Source organism: Mus musculus, chromosome 5 (genome assembly GCF_000001635.26).
Source record: "Mus musculus strain C57BL/6J chromosome 5, GRCm38.p6 C57BL/6J".
Taxonomy (NCBI): domain Eukaryota; kingdom Metazoa; phylum Chordata; class Mammalia; order Rodentia; family Muridae; genus Mus; species Mus musculus.
In genome coordinates this window covers 25,820,167-25,839,748 of record NC_000071.6, presented here as the reverse complement: position 1 = coordinate 25,839,748, position 19,582 = coordinate 25,820,167, and the positions used below count along the sequence as shown (strand labels likewise).

The 19,582-nt window shown below is 46.0% G+C and overlaps 1 protein-coding gene across 6 annotated transcripts in view; it reads right to left on the bottom strand.

Annotated features, from left to right (window-relative positions):
* Positions 1-19,582, bottom strand: part of Actr3b (ARP3 actin-related protein 3B) — a 90,751-nt gene that overhangs the window by 10,943 nt on the left and 60,226 nt on the right. For 4 of the 6 annotated variants that reach the window (NM_001004365.2, NM_001310504.1, XM_017320880.2 and 1 more), the window contains 5 exons: positions 17,249-17,344; positions 14,534-14,641; positions 10,080-10,223; positions 7,965-8,138; positions 7,271-7,363 (listed from right to left, as the gene is read on the bottom strand). In NM_001004365.2, coding sequence (NP_001004365.1) covers positions 7,271-7,363; positions 7,965-8,138; positions 10,080-10,223; positions 14,534-14,641; positions 17,249-17,344 — 615 coding nt within the window. The remainder of the gene's footprint in view (positions 1-7,270; positions 7,364-7,964; positions 8,139-10,079; positions 10,224-14,533; positions 14,642-17,248; positions 17,345-19,582) is intronic. The other 2 variants (XM_030254498.1, XM_006535713.4) reach the window with 1 other exon arrangement.

Below are 19,582 nucleotides of genomic sequence, written 5' to 3'. Positions count from 1 at the left end.
CAAGTGCAAGCACTAAGTCTCATTTCCAATACCTGTTCAAAAAAGTAACACAACATCAAAAGCAACCATACTTCCTGCTCCTGGAACATCAATGCAGCTCAGCTCACACTTGACTTTGAATTCAGTTTGACAGACACATGGCGCCACCTGTGCGCCATCATGTGTAACTGCAGGTACAGTGGTAACCACTCAGGCAAAAGACCTGGTATTGCAGGACTGTAATCCAAGTTACTCTGGAATCTGAGGGAAAAGGATTGAAAGCTCAAGACCTGCCTGGGCCAGAGAGCAAGTCTGAGACCACCATTAGCAGCTTGTCTTGTCTCGAAACAATGTTAAGGGACTGGAATGCAGCTCAGCGGCACTACCGCACTTGCCTAGCATATACAAGGCCCTAGGTCCAATCTCCCCACAACACAGGAGAAAAGGAGGGCGCTTGCAAACCAGCGTAGGTCAGGAAAAAGAAGCATGCTTCAAGACAGGCTGCCTCTCCTCTCTTGCAGTTTAGATGTCACAGCAGCTACAGGCTCAGCTGACAACTAAAAGTGTACATTTGAGAAACCCCCTAACTGTGAGACACCCAACCACGCCCCTGTTGAAATCCAAGCAAATGTTCAGGCTGGCTCTAGGGGCTGCAGGAATCTGCAGGAATCACTTACATGACTTCTTTTTCCTTCATTTGCATTCCTTTGGCCTCTGATCCTGTGGGGACAGTGGCCTGGCAGGCCAGGGACAGTTGTCTTCCAGTATTCTGAGACTTGACTTCGAGGGTGATTGTGTGTGTTGAACTGCCACACTATCACACCTGGTGACTGAAGCACCCAGGAACCCAGGTGTTGCTAACAGAGGTGACACACTGCTGCAGGCGATGACACAGTCAGTGCTTCTCCACTGGAGTCACTGTGCATCCTTCCAAAGTCCTCAGTGGCCCTCAGGACAAACTCAATCTCTACCTCTGTGCAAGGCCATGTCTTCCCTGAGAATCCCAGCCAGCACACAGTGGCATACCCATCTCCTCCAGGTCCCATGTGATCTGGCCTTGGGCAAGCCTCAGGCTTCTCAATCACTACCGAGTGAATATAAATATCAGGCCCAGGGATGCTGAGTCCCCTCCCACCCACAGCACACTCTGCTCCTGGCCCCGCAAACACTCTTCTCTTTAAAGATTTATTTTACTTTTTAGTTTTGTGTATGCGTGTGTACATCTCTCTATGTGCATGTTTACACATATGTACCAGTGCCTGCAGAGGCCATAAAAGGGCATTGGATCCCCTGGACCTGGGGTATACACTGTTATGAGCACCCAGTGTGGGTGCTGGGTCCTGTGCAGTATATGTTCTTAACTAGCAAGCTTGCTCTCTTTTTTGTTTTTGTTTTTGTTTTCCAAGACGAGTTCTCTGTGTAGCCCTGGCTGTCTCAGAACCCACTTTGTAGACCAGGATGGCCTGGAACTCAGAGATCTGCCGGCCTCTCCTTACTGAGTGCCAGGATTAAAGGTGTGTGTCACCACCTCGCAAAGATTATATTTTACTTCCCATCCTTGTGTTCCCTGTTCTGAGCAGATCACACCAGCCTGGAGGACACCAGTCTGAGCTGTCCCACAGTGTAGCCCTTAGTCCAATATTTCTATTTATATCTGTATCAATTAAAATTAAACAAAATTTTATATGCCTTCTTGTTGCAACCACATTTGAAGGATGCAGCAGCCACATGTGGCCAGTGGCACTGCCGTGGATGCCAGAAGTGCAGCCACAGCCACTGTGGTACAACCCCATGGGAAGCATTAGCTCCAGGAAGCCCCTGAGGCACCAAACTGGGCTCAAACCGGGTGCCCATAAGTCATCATGCTCACCTCACTCGATGCCACTGAATTCCTGCTTCCTGAGCACCTGTGCTGAGCCTAGCAAGCAGCCAGCAGACACCCCGGCGGGGCATTATGAGATAGCTTATCACTTATCATCCTACCCCTGCATTAAAATCCCTGAATTCAGCCATGACTAGTTGTTTACACCGGGCTTCCTTTCCCACTAAGACGGAAAGAAATCTTACTGTTTTAGAGTACATTAGCAGGAAGCACAGTTAAATGTTGTGGGTAGGTTTAAACGTTCTGTAACTGTTAAACCCATGACCCGGCCCAAATCTAAACCACTGCCTTCCCTCTGCTCGAATCTTGGACTTGCATCTGGGTTTCACTGGAAAGGGACTATTTGTAAAGGATGCTGGGTTGAGATGTAGCTCACTAGCAGAGTGCTTGCCTACAATGACCTGCATTCTATTCCTAGTACTGAAGGGAGAGAAAGGAGAGAACAAGATAAAACACCACTGGTAGATATGTTTTCTAATTTTCTGTTTCACCTATTGAAGATGTCAGAACTACTCAACATCAATAGATAATATACACAGCTTGTTCACCCTGCATCCTGCTGTTCTGACTTAAAAGCACTAAGATAATTACTATACTAGACCCAATTCAAGCCACTAGTTGTAGAAAAAGCCAACTGCGAGCACATCAAGATGCAGTCACATCTTCCTGACAATAGAACAAGTAGGATCTTTTCCCACCTTCCAACCTAGTGGCAAAGCAGGATGACAGATGTCTCACACTGCCACCTCCTTCCGGCCCTGCTGCACCCAGGCTTCAGGAAGGGTGAATTCCTTATGCACCCCTCGATCCCTGCCTCTGTGCTCAGGATTCTATACCAGGCTGGCCTCTCCCACACCCGCTGAGAGGCCAGCTCTGAATGGCTCGGAAGGTGCCTTCCCAAAGCCTTGATCCCTCTAATTAAAAGCAAGCTGCTCACCCTTCAGTTACCACAATTGCATGGTTCCTTTAATGCCATTTAGCTTGTAGTGGTTCCTATTAGTTATTTCAGTATTTTCAGCTTTTTGATCAATTCCTAAACACAAGCACACCACCACATACATATTAAATCTCCCTAAATTTAACAATACACCTAATATCAGTAAGCACTCAAGATAACACACACACTAGAGAATTAATAAATTAAATAACGATAAAGCAATTATAACTGCTCCACCTTCGTGCAGAACAGACACTAAACACCGGATAATCCAAGAATGGACGAGCTGCTGACAGCAGCTGTCAACTTAGCCAAACTCTAGAAATGGTGTTAATATGCATTTAATATGCCTCCTCCCTGACCCCGGCCCAGCTACGTGAGGATCTGTGGAACAGGACACAAGCTGCTGTCTAATAGTGAGGTATGCTGTACATGGAATTCGCTGTCAGTGGCTCTTAGGCTTCTCAACACATGCACACTCATAGGAAGCTATGAGGTGGCGACTGAATGAATTAGTCAGCTTAACATGGTTTCTGCAGTGGATGCATACATCAAATCAACCTGTCCACACCACAAGCACACACCGTTTTTATGTCAACCATGCCCCCATGAAGCTAAGCGAACAGTCCAAATCTTCAGAGCCATCTTTTATTCTTACTGGTTGTTTTTCTTCTTGCCTGAGAACCTGGACAAGATGTTGGCTCAATGGCCAAGAAAGTCTTGGGTCATTCCACAGTCTAAAGTGAGCCACCCCTTACCCACTCGATCATAAGAAACCCCCTGAAAATCACCAAGGCTGATTGAGCAAAATAGAACAGCCTTGGCCCCACAAGTCTGGATTACTCAAGGAAGGAGAAGGCTCCAAACAAGAAGAAAGATAACCTTCTAGGGCTGAACAGGATACCATGGAACTTGCTCCAAACTCCGTCCATGAGTTCTCCACTGTCTGGATAAAGCTGTGAGACTGGAGGGAAGGCACACAGGAGGACGACATCAGGAACATAACATCCACACTCCTAGGAGAGGGCATTTTACCATCCAGGAATCCATCAGGGTCCAGCAAATGTGTTATTCCCCCTGTCTAATCTGAGTTTCCCTGGGCCCAGACCATGTTGTCCAATCGCTCTGATCCACTGATTGCTACCCCACTGTGAAAGGGGCCTAGGTCACTGGCAAGAATGAAGAAGAGAGGGCCTCAGAACAAAAGTGAAAACAAGAGGCACCCCCTACAGACAGCAGGTGTTGAGCTATACACAGAAAGACACCCGTGTGTGCTACAGATTGTGTCTTCTAACCTATTTTGTTTAGACACTCAAACACCTATATGTCTGTACATTTAGCCACTGTGAAACTGAGGCCACAGGATATTTTTCAAGTGGGCATCCATAATTTTCAATATTCCACTTTCTCATCACACCCTGGCTTCGGGAAGCAGTCCCTTTCTTAATGGTAGTAGTAGAAGCTGTGATGCCCACCAAACACTGCCAGAGCGAGAAGAGTGACCCGAGGGCTGCCCAAGAAGTGAGTGGCAGCTTCCTGAAAGAGCCCAAGACAATGCCAAACTCACTGAGACACCACAATGGCTGCTGCCATAAGAAAGACAAGAACTCCCAAGGTCCATTTCCTGTCAGAATCTAGTTATGGATGGGCTTTGGGACAGGGACTGGCATTTCAAGGGCTCAATATGTGGACAGAAACAGCATGCCTACAGGGAGTGGCCATAGACAACTGTTTGATTCAGTTCTCTAACATATACACACTCAATGCAGCACAGATATTTGTTAATGAGCAATGAATGTCTCAGGAGACAGAGGAGGGGCAGCCTCTTTTGACTCTCCTTTCTCTCCAGAGTAGAGAGCTCAGCTTCATTAAAAACAACACAAAGTCTGGCCAACTCCACTGTCCTCAGCCTTCCCAGCTCAGTGGGACTTGAATTCTATCACTCCCAAGGCTACAATAGCAACTAGCAGCCCCATACCGATCTGGCACCCTACCCACCTGCCACCCTAACCACCCAGCAGCCTACCCAAAGAGAGAACCTGTTAAAAAAATGCTCCTGCCACCCACCAAATTGGCCTGTGGTTAAGTCTATAGTACATTTCCTTGACTGATTGATATGCTAGGGTTCAGGTCTCTGGGGGTGGAACCATCCCTAGGCTAGTGGTCCTGGATGCTATAAGAAAACAGGCTGTGTAAGCCACGGGGAGCAAGCCAGTAAGGAGCATCCCTCTATGGCCTCTGTATCAGCTCCTGGCTGCAGATTCCTGCCTTGAGCACCTACCCTGGCATCCCTACATGATGGGCTGTGATTGGGACACAGAAGCCAAACACTGTTCATCCCTCGGGTTGTTTCTGGTCATAGTGTTTATCACAGCAATAGAAACCCTGAGACAACTCCTGTATATCTACTACCTTCTTATACACACAAACGCAGCTCATGTACACTAGTTACTGTCACAAACTGGATGGCCAGGCAAGCTAAAGCCTCTACAGCCCACAGTAGAGGAGTGGTTCTCCTAGGGAGAAGTAGGCAAGGTTTTCTTCTCACTATCTCTTCTGCGACGGGCAGAGTGACTCAGTAGGGAAGGCCTAAGCTTATCAAAGATACAGGAAACTGGTTCAAAAGCCAACCTTGCCATTTAGCAGTTAACATGATCCACCCAAATACATACAAGTTCAAAGATACAGTATACTCTAGACCCCCTGCATGCAGAAACTTCACTAACTCAGAGCTGTATGGATGGGCTTTGGGACAGGGACTGGAATTTCAAGGGCTCAATATGTGGACAGAAACAGCATGCCTACGGGGAGTGGCCATAGGCAACTGTTTGATTCAGTTCTCTAACATATACACGCTCAATGCAGCACAGATATTTGTTAGTTGATTAAGGCCTACAATTAGTAATGTGCTTTCAAGAATAATCTGTTCAGCCGGAAGAAGCTCAAGGTTGCTTCTCAACAGCCACAGGGCCTGGAAAGCAACGAGACACAAAACTCAATCTGGAAGTATGTGTGTGACTGTATAGTGACCCTCAGCACAAGACTAATGAAAGCTATACAAATAATCCAGCAAACAGAGCATTAAGGCAAATGACTACAAGTTTAGAGTCAACCTAGACTGCACAGCAATATCCTGTAAAGAATAAGGAAATGCAAGTAACTATTAAACCCCTTGCACTATACTCATATGAGTTGCATGACAATAGCTGTTTTCCCACCAAAGACTTTTCCATGGGAATTTACTCCGTTCTTTCAAAAGGTATGTAGTGTCTAGTATGGAACAGAGCAGTAGTTAATACATTTTGACTAAGCACCTTTCTCTGTATAAAATGTAGATGCCTGTGTGTGCATAGTGTAATGTGAGGTCATGAAGCTGAGTCAAAGGCTTGATGCACACATGCAATGTTAGCTGAGGATGAAGGCTTGATGCACACATGCACATGTTAGCTGAGGATGAAGGCTTGATGCACACATGCACATGTTAGCTGAGGATGGCTTAATGCACACATGCACATTAGCTGAGGATGAAGGCTTGATGCACACATGCACATGCTAGCTGAGGATGGCTTAATGCACACATGCACATGTTAGCTGAGGATGGCTTAATGCACACATGCACATGTTAGCTGAGGATGAAGGCTTAATGCACACATGCACATGTTAGCTGAGGATGAAGGCTTGATGCACACATGCACATGTTAGCTAAGGATGGCTTGATGCACACATGCACATGCTAGCTGAGGATGAAGGCTTGATGCACACATGCACATGTTAGCTGAGGATGGCTTAATGCACACATGCACATGTTAGCTGAGGATGAAGGCTTGATGCACACATGCACATGTTAGCTGAGGATAATTTTTGCTCTTGCTAACCAGCTGTCAGCTATTATTCCTTTCATGTAACAATGACTAGATTTCTCTCATTTCAGTCTTACATTTCCAGACAATCAAAGAATTTTGGAAAACTTCTCCACGTGCATATTTGTACTTACTGCCATGCTAACCTCAGCACTGACCGTAAATACCCAGCAAAGAATAAGAGCGGTTCCCAGAGAGCCTGAGCAGGACAAACCTTCCTCTTTCAATTGGTGTGTATGGCTCAGGCTGTGTAACTCAATCCAGTTTGGCAGTCAAGACAAAAAGACAGCTCATGCCAGGCATGGAGACACAGGGTTTGAAACCCCAGTGCTAGGGAGGAGGGAGACAGGAAAGTCATGTCTGGGCTCAAGCAGAGGAGGGAGGGGAAGGGAGGAAGAAAAGAGTTTGAAAAGTCCCTTTATTGGCTGTGTCATATTCCCAGCGTCCCACTCCTCCCTTCTCTGAGTCAAAGCTCTCAGTTATACACAACTGGAACGCGTTTCCTGCCGGGAGCAGGAAAGCAGTGATGAAGACATGCTTCATGGATAGGCAACAACTACAGGCCTTTTATGTGGGAAGGAAGTCAAAACACCTTACCCAAGAAGTTTATACCTTATACAGCGGCCGGCGCACATCTATGGGACAGCTCTGTATGACTTCATCGACAACATCCGAGATGGACTCCATAAAGTCTGGGTTGGCAAACTATATTTCATACGAATATGAAAGAAACATTATACACTTTCTCAAATAACACAAACTATTTTCAAACAAAATGTTAAGACTTCATTTTTACTTTTAGTGATGTACTTTGCTATGCGTGTGGGTGTGTCTGGGTGTGGGTTTGAGCATCTGAGTGCAGTGCCCGCAGAGACCAGAAGAAGACAGCATATCCCCTGGAGCTGGAGTTTCAGATAGTTATGAGCCAGTTCACCAGCTGGGCATTCACTGATTTTACACGCACAGTCACAAAACACTCTGGCTTAGTGTTACTTTCATACAGGGGTCAATGCACACAGTCCTTGAGATTTGTGACTGCTTTATTCCTACAGGTCCCTGGTGATCAGTTTCAAATCCATTTCTTCCATTGCTCTTCAGAGATCTTCCTCATGCCCAGGATAACCCCAACCTTAACTGTTAAAGTGGGTAAGCCTACAGCAAGGCGCTCCAGGCAACCATGCTGCAGAGGGAACCACCATGTGAAACCAACTTGCTCACTGGGTCCCTTTACTGGGAACTGCTGCTTCTGCACACTGGAGGGCAGCATCGTTCCACATATACTACTCAGTACACTCAGACATCTTACCTCAGGGTGAAAGAATATTTCTGGTCCCAGGAACCTTTCATAACCAACATCTATAATGAACTTCTTCTGGTTGATGGCATTGATCCCTGTGTACTGTTTGATCCACTTCCGAGGATCTACGTCATACTTAGCAAATTCTCTGACAATATCCGGGCAAATGTAGCAGTACTTCTCCTGTATGTACACAAAAAAGACATGGCCAAAGCATTGATAAGTACCAACGTCTCTGCCCTCTGACAAATACACAAGAACCCACATCTTACAGACACCTCTGAATTCATCTCTGCCTACACTGTAACTCTTGTGTGATTGACCCATCAAGCATGTGTCCTGCTGTCTTTCAGCTTAAGCATGACTACACTTGAATAGGTAAGTCTGTTTTCTCTGCAATGGTTACACATCACTTCCATGTTCTCCCTAATTCTGTTGCCATATTGTCTGAAATAATATCTATAAAACATCAGCTCCTTGTCTCCACCCAGGCTTTGCTTGCCCCCTCAGGCTCCCTGTCAGGTGCCAGCCTCACTTCGAGACCAGCAAACTAAGCTTGGCCCATTCTAGAATTCAGAAGTCAATTGCATGAGAGAGAGACAGAGAGAGAGAGAGAGAGAGAGAGAGAGAGGAGAGGGAGGGAGAGGGAGAGAGGGAGAGAGGGTGAGAGAGAGGGAGAGGGAGGGAGGGAGAGAGAGAGAGAGAGAGTGTGTGTGTGTGTGTGTGTGTGTACACAACGCATGCGTGCCTAAGGAAATGCTATCTGTCCTCCTGTTAAATGTTTGCTTGATCCCCTGCCCTTGCTGGTTAGGTATTCTAAGTCACTTGATCAACCCTGCAGATACACAGTCCATGAAACACTTAGGTCCCTCTCAGAGGCCATCTAGCTCAGAGTCAGACACTAGGTGACTGAAATAAGCAAACATCATGAGATCAGTTGGCAGCTACTATAGAATAAGAGCAGAATCAGGCGAGAGCACTGGGGCTGCCAAGAGATGGCTCCCACTGAGGAAAGGGAAACAAAGGCTGAGGGGAAACCTTGGAAATATTTTAGTCTACAAAGAAGTCTGAGGACATCTTTTCAAACCTCTCCCCACCATGGAAGGACCAGCTTTTCCCTTTTGCTTGAGGACTTCGAGTCTCCCCAGTCCTGGGAAGCCCAAGCCCACGAGGGAGAGACAGGTGGCATTTTTTTCTGTAGGAGCCATCCCTCTACCTGTCCCATCCCAAAAGGATTGTTCTCAACTAGCATCAGCCAAAATTCAGAAATCTCGTCCCCTGAAACTTTGAATTCAACCAACCTCCAGAGATGCTTGGCTGAGAGGAAACAGCAGGAAAGTTACCCCTCTATGCTGCAGCTCCGAACCAGAGCTGTGTGAGGTCACATGTCATACCCCACCTCAGACCCTTCTCCAGATTCAAACAAAATCCTCCCTCCTCTCGATTTATGATAACCAGCCTTGAACACTCAGGAATCTCTTGCATTTTGATTCTTTTTTAATGTTTTAGTTTTGCTAGATGAGAAGAAAAATTCCTTTTAAAAGTCTGTAACTGCCATGCCCACACCAATAGGAAGATGGGTGAGGTCAAGTAGACCCTCTAAATAATGACCTAAGAGTCACTTTGCTCTTTTGTTACTAAGTTCACATTTTCCTGTCACTGTCGTAGCATGTAACTGAGGTCTGGAGACAGGCAGGTGGATTCTGTTTAAGGACCCTGAGATCTAGACTGGCAGGGTTCTGAGGACTCTCAGGACACAAAGCATGCAGACACCTCTGGATTCCTGACAGCTACTGCTGCGACTCGCCTCCTGATTCTAAACGGAAGCACGGAGGGAGATGGGGAAGCAGCATGCAGCTAATTGAAGGTTTGGTTTAATTAGACTCCAATTAAACAACGCTCTACTCCACACACCGGTGGCTCAACACCAGCTCGGAAGCCGCTCTCTGTGTAGGAGAGCACGCTGAGCCTCACGTCCCCAGCACACTAAACTCAATGGCAAAACAACCAAAGCCCACACTCTCAGGGGATAGGAAGGGAGCAGGAGGGGCAGTGGCATTGAGGGGAACGTCCAAGCACCATCTCCCTCACCCCCAAACCAGCCAGGTTCCCTTCTGTTTTTACCTTGATGGCTTTTGCGGTTTCCAGTGACTGCTCAGGAGGGATTCCCACCTCCCTCTCCCTTAGCAGCTGTTGAATGAAATACGTAATATCTCTACCTGCAATTGGGATGTGTTTGATGCAGCTTCCAATTACATAACCTTCTGCCTGGAGAGGGGAGGAGAGGAGAGGAGGCAGGACAGCCACGTCAGTAACCACAGTCCAGAGCCCGTGCACTCAGGAGGTCCCCACCCTCACCTTCCCAGATGTCCGCCCTTCTGAGCACTGAACTAGCATTGAATGGCTCCCACTTATAAGGTTCAGTATCTGTGGTCTTTTTAAATGACAGCATCTGAAGTTCCATTAATATTTAAAGTTCTGAATGACTCCAATAACCTGAAATCTCCATAAGCAACCAAAATGTTCCCACTAGGAACATGTAGGCAACGACACAGAATGGCTCGTTTCTAGAAGGTGCTGCTGCCTGAGAGAAGAGCTAACCTGACAGTGAAGCCTTCCTCTAAGTAGGCTGAACAGGCTGTCTGTGCACTGTTAAACCACCGATGAGGCTCCTCCTAACTCAAAGTTAGCCACTGTGGAAAAACACAGAGGGCTGTGATCCCCAGAAGCCTGGATCCAAACCCTGGGTCCGGGCTCCTAACCTCCATCCCTAGTGTGGAGCAAATACCCTGCGGGCATTTACAGTGTTTATGAAATAAAACCCTGCCGGTCACACATGGGCTTTAAGGGCAGATACTAATAAGGATTCAAGAAATGGCTCTGTTCAGCACATTGAAAGCGATTCAAAGAAGCTAACCAACCAGTGCTAGCTAAGACCAGTGCAACTTAGGATCTGGATTCTTCATGATGCCTTTCTGAGCTACGAAAGGCATGTCTGTGAGGGGCCTGTGGGAGTCCACAATAACTCTGCTTCAACTAGCAGGAGTGCCTAGAGTCCACCTGCCCACAGCAGTGAGGGGCCCAAAGTCCCCTCGCTGACCTTCTGTGGGCACACACTTGCCACAGCAGCCACAAGCCTGGCCACCCATCCAGCTTGTCTGCAGAGACTCAGGTGTGGGGACATGGTGATCAGTTTCACACGCTAGCACTCTGTGGTCGCTGTGCCACAGGGCCCCGGGAAAAGAGAGGACATGAAGATGAACCACAGCTCCATACTCCAGCACACGTGTGTGTGTGCGTGCGTGCGTGCGTGCGTGCGTGCGTGTGTGCGTGCGTGCGTGTGTGCTATATCCATCAGCACAGGCACAGACAGAGCCATGCTAAACTGTAAGGATCACCTCCCCAAGTCCTCCTGGGCTCCTCCCCCATGCTCCTATCTTCTAGACAAAACATTAGGCCTTTCTGCAAAGTACAACTATTTGTACAATATTTTTAGAGAAACGGTATGTACAAGCAAGTACACATTAGCGTCTAACACATGGAATCTTCCCAATTGCCCCGTGAGACCCACATACACCATTTCCTGAAGCCAGCATTAAGTAGGCTCCTCAGTGTGCTTCGCACCCAACAGCAGGACAGTCACCACCATGCCACTTTAGATCACACACCATGATTTTAGGTGATTATTTTTCATAGAATGTTTGACCATACAGAAAAGGTATCATTAAATGAATGTGCAAAATACAACTTTAATATTATTTATACTGTTAGAACACAAACTAGACAGAAGATATTCTCTGTGCTTGTGCATGCGTGTTTTAACCAAAGCTTGGGAGGCTATGAGGTTTATAGTATGATTGTCTAGATGGATTTATGCGTAATTTTGTTCTCTTAACTTTACCCAGATTTTCAGTAACAAATTAATTTTTATAAATGGGAGAAGAACCTACAGGAATAAATTACAAAACCCTTTCTCTCTGGACCTGGGCTCTATGTGAAATGTCTTTTCTTCCTACCATACACTTTCTGAGTGACCCTTGACCCTGGGCAAAGTGAACAAGTGATAGAAGAGCCTCTGCTCACCCTCGCCCACAGTGTGGAGATGATGGGGAACAGATGCAGGCAGACCTGGGGCTCCAGCACCAGGAGCTAAGGCCCTCTGCTCTACAAGGCAGCACAGCAGAGAGAAAGCCAGAGGGACAGCACCTCCTCCAGCAACTCCCACAGAGCCAGCCTCTAGGACACGTGGGCAGGGGTACAGGGTGAGAGGGTCCATAAAGCCTTTCATGACTTTAGCCTTTCAGCAGACACAAAGCAGCAAGAGAGGAAGTTCACCCATCTTGCTTGGCTTTAGCCAAGTTGGGTTTTGTTTGTTTGTTTGGTGTGTATACACACACATGGACATGAAGGTAGAAGATGTCCCATTTTGTGAAGCTGGTTGACACAGGTCTCACGTATCCCGGACTGGCCCTAAGCTTAGTATAAAGCCAAGGATGACCTTTCTCTTCTGAATCTCCTGCCTTCACCTTTCAAACACTGGAATTACAGGCTTGTGCCACCCCACTCAGTTTTGGATTTTTTTAATACTCTTATTAGTATTTTAAATTTACATTTAGGAGGATGGGGAAATGGCTCAGCGACTAAGGTCATGAACTGCTCTTGCTGTAGACTAAGCTCTGTTTCCAGCGCTGATATCGGACAGCAGACAAAATAACTCCAGTTCCAGGGGTTTCAATGCCTCTGGCCTCTTGGGGGAACCTGTATTCACGTGCACAAACCCATACAGAGACACAAACATATCATTAAATAATGGTGTTTTTTTTTTCAAAACTTAAACTTATTTAAGGCCTGGTAAAATAGCTTAGCAGATAAGGGTGCTCAGCCTGAGTTTGATCCCTGGAGCTCACATGGTAGAGAGAAGTGACGCCCACAAGATCATATGACTACTACATATGATCATGGCATGCACCCCCATGCAAACACAGTACACACACACACCCTCCAAGTAACAAAAACAAGCTACAGAACTTCATATAACTTATGTGTGTGTTTATAAGTATGGGTAACATAAATAACTGTGGTTAACACCGTAACTATGGTTACTGAGAAAACCTGAAGGGGGATAATCATGACTGACTGACTTTCTACTGACACTGTTGATTTTTTAAATAATTCCTTTAAGTCATCCCTTGGACCAAAGGAAAGATGAGAAAGCCTCCTGCAGTGACTCCCCTAACGACTTAAAACCCAAAGGTGGTAGCATAAGGAGCCCTGCAATCAAATGTGAACTCTCCCTTGTCACTCTTTAATTCATTCAGAGGCAACAGCAAGTTCTCCTCAGCCCCAGATGAGCAGAGCCTTTCACTGAACTTCGACATTGACATCAGAATGATATCTGACTGCAGCAGCTTCGAATGATGAGTGTCTTAGTTAGGATTTCTATTACTGTGAAGACACCATGGCCATCGAAACTCTTATAAAGGGAAACACTGAATTGGGGCTGGCTTACAGTTCAGAGGTTTAGCCCATTATTGTCATGGTGGAAGCATGGTGGCCTACAGGCAGACATGGTGCTGAAGAGGGAGCTGAGAGGTCTATATCTGGATCCTCAGGCAGCAGAAATAAATAGCCCAATAGGCCTGGCTTGAGCATCTGAAACCTCAAAGCCCGCCCCCAGTGATGTACTTCCTCCAAAAGGCCACACCCTAACAGTGCCACTCCCTATGGACCATTTTCATTCAAGCCACCACAATGAGCCAGGACACTCATGTGACACTCATGGGAATACAGCAGAAGCCTGGCCAAAAAAAGCATGCGACTACATAATTTGCTCCATAGTTCAAAACCACCAAAGGCACAAACATAGCCACCTTTCGAACTCTTTCTCACCTTCCTGGACTCTAAATTCGCATTGCCAAGGCTGGCATGGTGACATAAACTTTTAATCCCAGCACTTGAGAGGCAGAGGCAGATAGATGTCTGTCAGTTCAAGCCAGCCAAGAAGATCCTATCTCAAAATAAAAAGAAAGAGAGAGAGAAACAGAAAGAAAGAAAGAAAGAAAGAAAGAAAGAGAGAGAGAGAGAGAGAGAGAGAGAGGGAGGGAGGGAGAAAGAGAGAGAGAGAGAGAGAGAGAGAGAGAGAGAGAAAGAGAGAAAGAGAGAAAGAGAGAAAGAGAGAAAGAGAGAAAGAGAGAAAGAGAGAAAGAGAGAAAGAGAGAAAGAGAGAAAGAGAAAGAGAGAAAGAGAGAAAGAAAGGAAGGAAGAAAGGAAGGAAGAAAGGAAGAAAGGGAGGGAGGAAGGGAGGGAGGGAGGGAGGGAGAAAGAGAGGAAGAAAGAAAGAAAGAAAGAAAGAAAGAAAGAAAGAAAGAAAGAAAGAAAGAAAGAAAGAAAGAAAGAAAGGAGGAAAGAAAGAAAGAGAGAGAGAAAGTCGGTCGGTCAGTCCCATAGCTGTTTCTACTACACCACGTAAAAGCTGGCATGTTACTTGAGTAGGCTGCGTTTTAATTTGCCTTTTCATTTCTTCTCTTACCCCAGGTCAGGTTAAACCTCAGAGAGTAAAATAAGAACCCCATGCTTACCACCGGGATAACATGGGTGACACCGTCTCCACTGTCTATAACTATCCCCGTTAGTGTGCGTTCACCAACTTGCCGGGATGTCCAAGAGGCTGCCAGAGCCAGCACTGCCTAGAAAGAGACATTGGACAGGCACTGAAGAGAGGCATCGCAACCAGGAAGATCAAAAGCCACTGCTCAGCTGGTCTCAGATCCTGCAATGAACTCTTTCTTACTTAATAAATCTGAGAAACTTCCCTTTCCCGACCCCACATCTCCTACATTACAATTCTCACTCAGCCAACCTGCGTGCCAGTTTTCACTTCAAATGAAGAAGTCAAGTTTTCAACAAGAACCTATAAAGTTTTACAAACAAGATCAATGAAATGGAATCCCACTGCTAAATCATAAGGTTGAACTTCTAATCTGCTGGTGGTCCAAGTGCAGCCACAAACACTACAAGGTAAGACACGTGGAGCTGGGGCTTTTCTTTGCTTGTTTGTTTGTTTGTTTGTTTGTTCAGGAGTTTGTGGTTCAAGGCAAGGTCTCATGAAATCCAGGCTCACTGTGCAGCCAAGAATGGCCTAACTCCTGATCTTCCTGCCTCCAACTCCAGATATTAGGAATTCAGATGTGGGTCACCATACACAGTTTATTCCAGGCTTGGGATCAACCCCAGGGTTTATGCTGGACAAGCACTCTACCAGTCCGCATGGAGCTCTTCTCTCACAGATGATGAGGGCCGCCCCCATCCAGAAAGTCTCATCTGACAGATGCAAGACAGCAGTTCTCAGCTAAAGGCAACTCTCTCCTCACAGAACAGCTGGCCATGTCCGCTGCCATTACTCTCAGTCACGGTTTGTCAGAGGTGAGGAGGCTGTGTGTGTATGTGGAGGGCTGGGGGGCTGCCGCCCCACACTCTGCTGTGCACAGGACACCCACAGCAAGGAACTGTCCAGTGAAAGTCAGGCCAAGGCAGAACATAGGAATTAACTTTTTAAAAAAATGACTGTTAGCAGGCAACACTCGCCTCACCCTGAGCAGCATATAAAAGGCTTCTCAGCATTAACATCAATGTTCTGAGTTGATACACAGTTAAAGATATTTTGGTTTTGCAAAATGTTAGATTGACATTGTGGCCAGATACCAAATTATTTGACTGTCCTTCATGTCATGGAGACTCTAAGTATGGCATGTGGATCATCTTAAGAACTAATAGTTATTGTGGGACATTGTGGAACACACTTGTCATCACATACTCAAAGAGGGTGAGACAGGGGGATCACTCTGACTTTGAGGCTACTGTATGCTATAGTCCAAATAATAATAGTAAGTTCGGTGTTCCTGAGTACCTTCCTATTCTATACATTATATGTATCCTGGGAGAGAAGAGAATTAATAGGTCTCAGCTGGGCAGTGTGGCACATGCCTTTAATGCCAGCAGAGGCAGGCTGATCTCTGTGAGTTTGAGGCCAGCTTGGTCTACGGAGTGAGTTCCAGGTCAGTCATGGTTACACAGAGAAACCTTATCTCAAAAAAGACCAAAAGAAAAAATGATTCTAGATTTCACTTGTAAGAATGGTTGGAGCCTTTGCTGTGTCAAGAGGCACCATGGCTGAACATGGGGAGGCAACAGTACAGCACCTCCAAACTGCATCTCCCCTGGGACTCTTCTCTCTTAGAAGGAAGTAACATTAGGCAGGAATCTTGGAAAGAGATGCATCTCAGTTACTCCTCAAAACTGCAACCAACTTCTTCGTCTACAACCACAAAAGCAACAATGAGACTGCAAGCCAAGAAAAAGCTTCAAGATGAGCTCCGAAGCCCCTGGGAGCTCAGGGCCTCTCCAAAGCCAGAGTGCACAGAACTAACGCAGCCTACTCCTAGGGTTCTCTAGAGGCACTGACTTTGTTTTGGCTTGGTGTTTGTTTGTTTTTTGAGACAGGCTCTCACTCTGCAATTCAGACTTGCCTCGGAACACAAATCTATCCCAGGTTGACCTCTTGCCTTATCCCCCCAGGTGGTAGCAAGAGGTTTGAGACACCCTTCCCAGGTTACCTTGTTTTCCAATGGATTTTAGGATGTCTGTTTGCCTTAGTTAGGGTTTTACTGCTGTGAACAGACACCATGACCAAGGCAAGTCTTAATACAACAACATTTAATTGGGGCTGGCTTACAGGTTCAGAGGTTCAGTCCATTATCATCAAGGTGGGAGCATGGCAGTATTCAGGCAGGCATGGCGCAGGTAGAGCTGAGAGTTCTATGTCTTCATCCAAAGGCTGCTAGTGGAAGATTGACTTCCAGGCAACTAGGGTGAGGATCTTATGCCCACACCCACAGTGACACACCTACTCCAACCAGGTCACACCTATTCCAACAAGGCCACACCTCCAAATGGCATCACTCTCTGGCCCAAGAATATACAAACCATCACACTGTTCTTTTCACTTTCACCGTTGTTAGGTTTGTTTTGTTTTTTTCTTAACAGTGAGGCAAAGTAAGAGTGAGAAGTTTAAAAAAAAAAAAAAAAGAAGGAAGACCTCTACATCTCTAACTTGTCACCCAAATAAAAACACATGAGACTATGCATAGGAAAACTGTAGAGCCAGACCAATTTTACTGCAGTGGTAGTTATGAGTGTCTAGCCAGACTGAGCACAAATGACATTGGAATTACTGCTTCTTACACTGTCAGAATCACAAAGATAACAACGTGGGGTTTGTTTTTTTTTTTAATTACCTGTACTGCAATGTAGAGTCCTGGTACATTAAATGATTCAAACATGATTTCTGCAAGGTACTCTCTGTTTTCTGGTGTGTTCAGTGGAGGTTCTGTCTGTAAGAAAACATTAATTACATCAGAGTTATAAAAAGGCTAACCTACAGATACAATGGCCAGGGTATTCTAGAACTCCCTAGTTGCCCAGAGGGGCCTCACTGAAGGTGACTAGTTAAGGGCGCCTACTGTGGGTCTTCAAAGCTTTGACAAGGTACAGTGAAGGCAGTGTGGGGCTTCTGCTCTCATGACTCACCCAAAGTTCAAAGTTCAACAAGTCAAAGACAAGGAAGAGCTCGTTCATCACCTACATTACACCCAACCACCCTGAAACAAAGAACCCTGATACATGACACCAAAGGCAACAGAATACAGCCAAGAGTGAAGACTCATGACACTAGGCCCCATGCCTGGACCAGAGACAGCTGAATTCTCCAAAGAAGAGGCAATGAATGGTCAGGCAGAAGCTTCCTCTCACCTGTCACTCACAGCAGCAGTGGCAGGCTCTGCCCACCACACTTCAAGATGGCCGCCATGTTCCCCAGGCAGTGACGCCCTGGGCATACCAAGCCCACACTCACACATGAACTGAGAGCAAATGCTAACATTCAATATTATGTAAAAACACTAGAACAAAGAGAAAAGAGCAGGGGAGGAGGTGAAACCAGTCGGAAGCTGGAAGACAGGTGAGCCAGCATAGGCTGAGTGGAGCCATACAGCCGTCTCTCTCAGAAATGCTAGCAGCCACCAAACTGGGGAGGGCTTGTCTAATCCACCACTGATGCACTGCTGAGTTTCGTGTCAACTTGCCACAAGCTAGGATTAGCTGAAAGGATGGAACCTCGATCTTAAAAACTGCCTCATTGAGATCCAGCTACAGGACGTTTCTTAATTAGTCACAGATGGGGGAGGGCACAGCCTATTGTAGAGGAGGTGGGGTAGATGTGGGGGGCAGGGGGTGTACTAAGGATGCAATGTATGAAAGAAGAATAAAATGAAATTTAAAGATAAAAGAAACAAACAAACAAAGTAGGCTGATCAAGCCAGTAAGCAGCACTCCTCTGAGGCCTCTGCATGGGCTCCTGCCTCCAGGTTTCTGCCTTGTTTGAGTTCTGGCCCTGACTTCCTTCAGTGATGAAGGTGCTGTGGCAATATAAGCCAAATAAACCCGTTCCTCCCCAACTTGCTTTTTAGTCATGGTGTTACACTGAAGTAATACAAATTCTAAGACAATTAACAATCCAAGGAATTGAGAGTATGACATACACTATGAAATTAACATAGTGAAATCCATTTCTTTGTTTGCTAACCAAAAACCTAATTTAAGAAGAAAAAAGAGGCCGGGCAATGGTGGAGCATGCCTTTAAATCCCAGCACTCGGGAGGCAGAGGCAGGTGGATTTCTGAGTTCAAGGCCAGCCTACAGAGTGAGTTCCAGGACAGCCAGTGCCATACAGAGAAGCCCTGTCTCAGAAAAACAAAAACAAAAACAAAACAAACAAACAAAGAAGTAAAAAGAAGTGGAACCTCAGGGTTGTTTTGATTTGCATTTCCCTGATGACTAAGGATGTTAACCATTTCTTTAGGTGCTTCTCAGCCATTTGATATTACTCGGTTGAACATTCTCTGTTCAACTGTACCCTATTTTTAATAGGGTTATTTGTCTCTCTGGAGTTTTACTTCTTTAGTTCTTTGTATATATTTGATATTAGCCCTCAATAGGATGTAGGGTTGATAGAGATCATTTCCCAATCTGTTGACTGCCATTTTCTCCTATTGACAGTGTCCTTTGCCTTACAGAAGGTTTGCACTTTTATGAGGTCCCATTTGTCAATTCTTGATTTTAGAGCATAAGCCATTGGTGTTCTGTTCAGGAAATTTTCCTATGTGCCCATGTGCTCAAGGCTCTTCCCCATTTTATTTTCTATTAGATTCAATGTATCTGGTTTTATGTGGAGGTCCTTGATCCACTTGGACTTGAGCTTTGTATAAGGAGATAAGAATGGATTGATTTGTATTCTTCTACATGCTAAATGCCAGATGAACCAGCCCCATTTGTTCAAAGGTGACAACAGATGCTGGAGATGATGTGGAGAAAGAAGAACACTCCTCCATTGTTGGCGGGATTGAAAGCTGGAACAACCACTATGGAAATCAGTCTGGCAGTTCCTCAGAAAATTGAACATAGCACTACCAGAGGATCCAGCTATACCACTCCTGGGCATATACCCAGAAGATGCTCCAACATGTAATAAGGACACATGCTCCACTATGTTCATAGCAGCCTTATTTATTTATA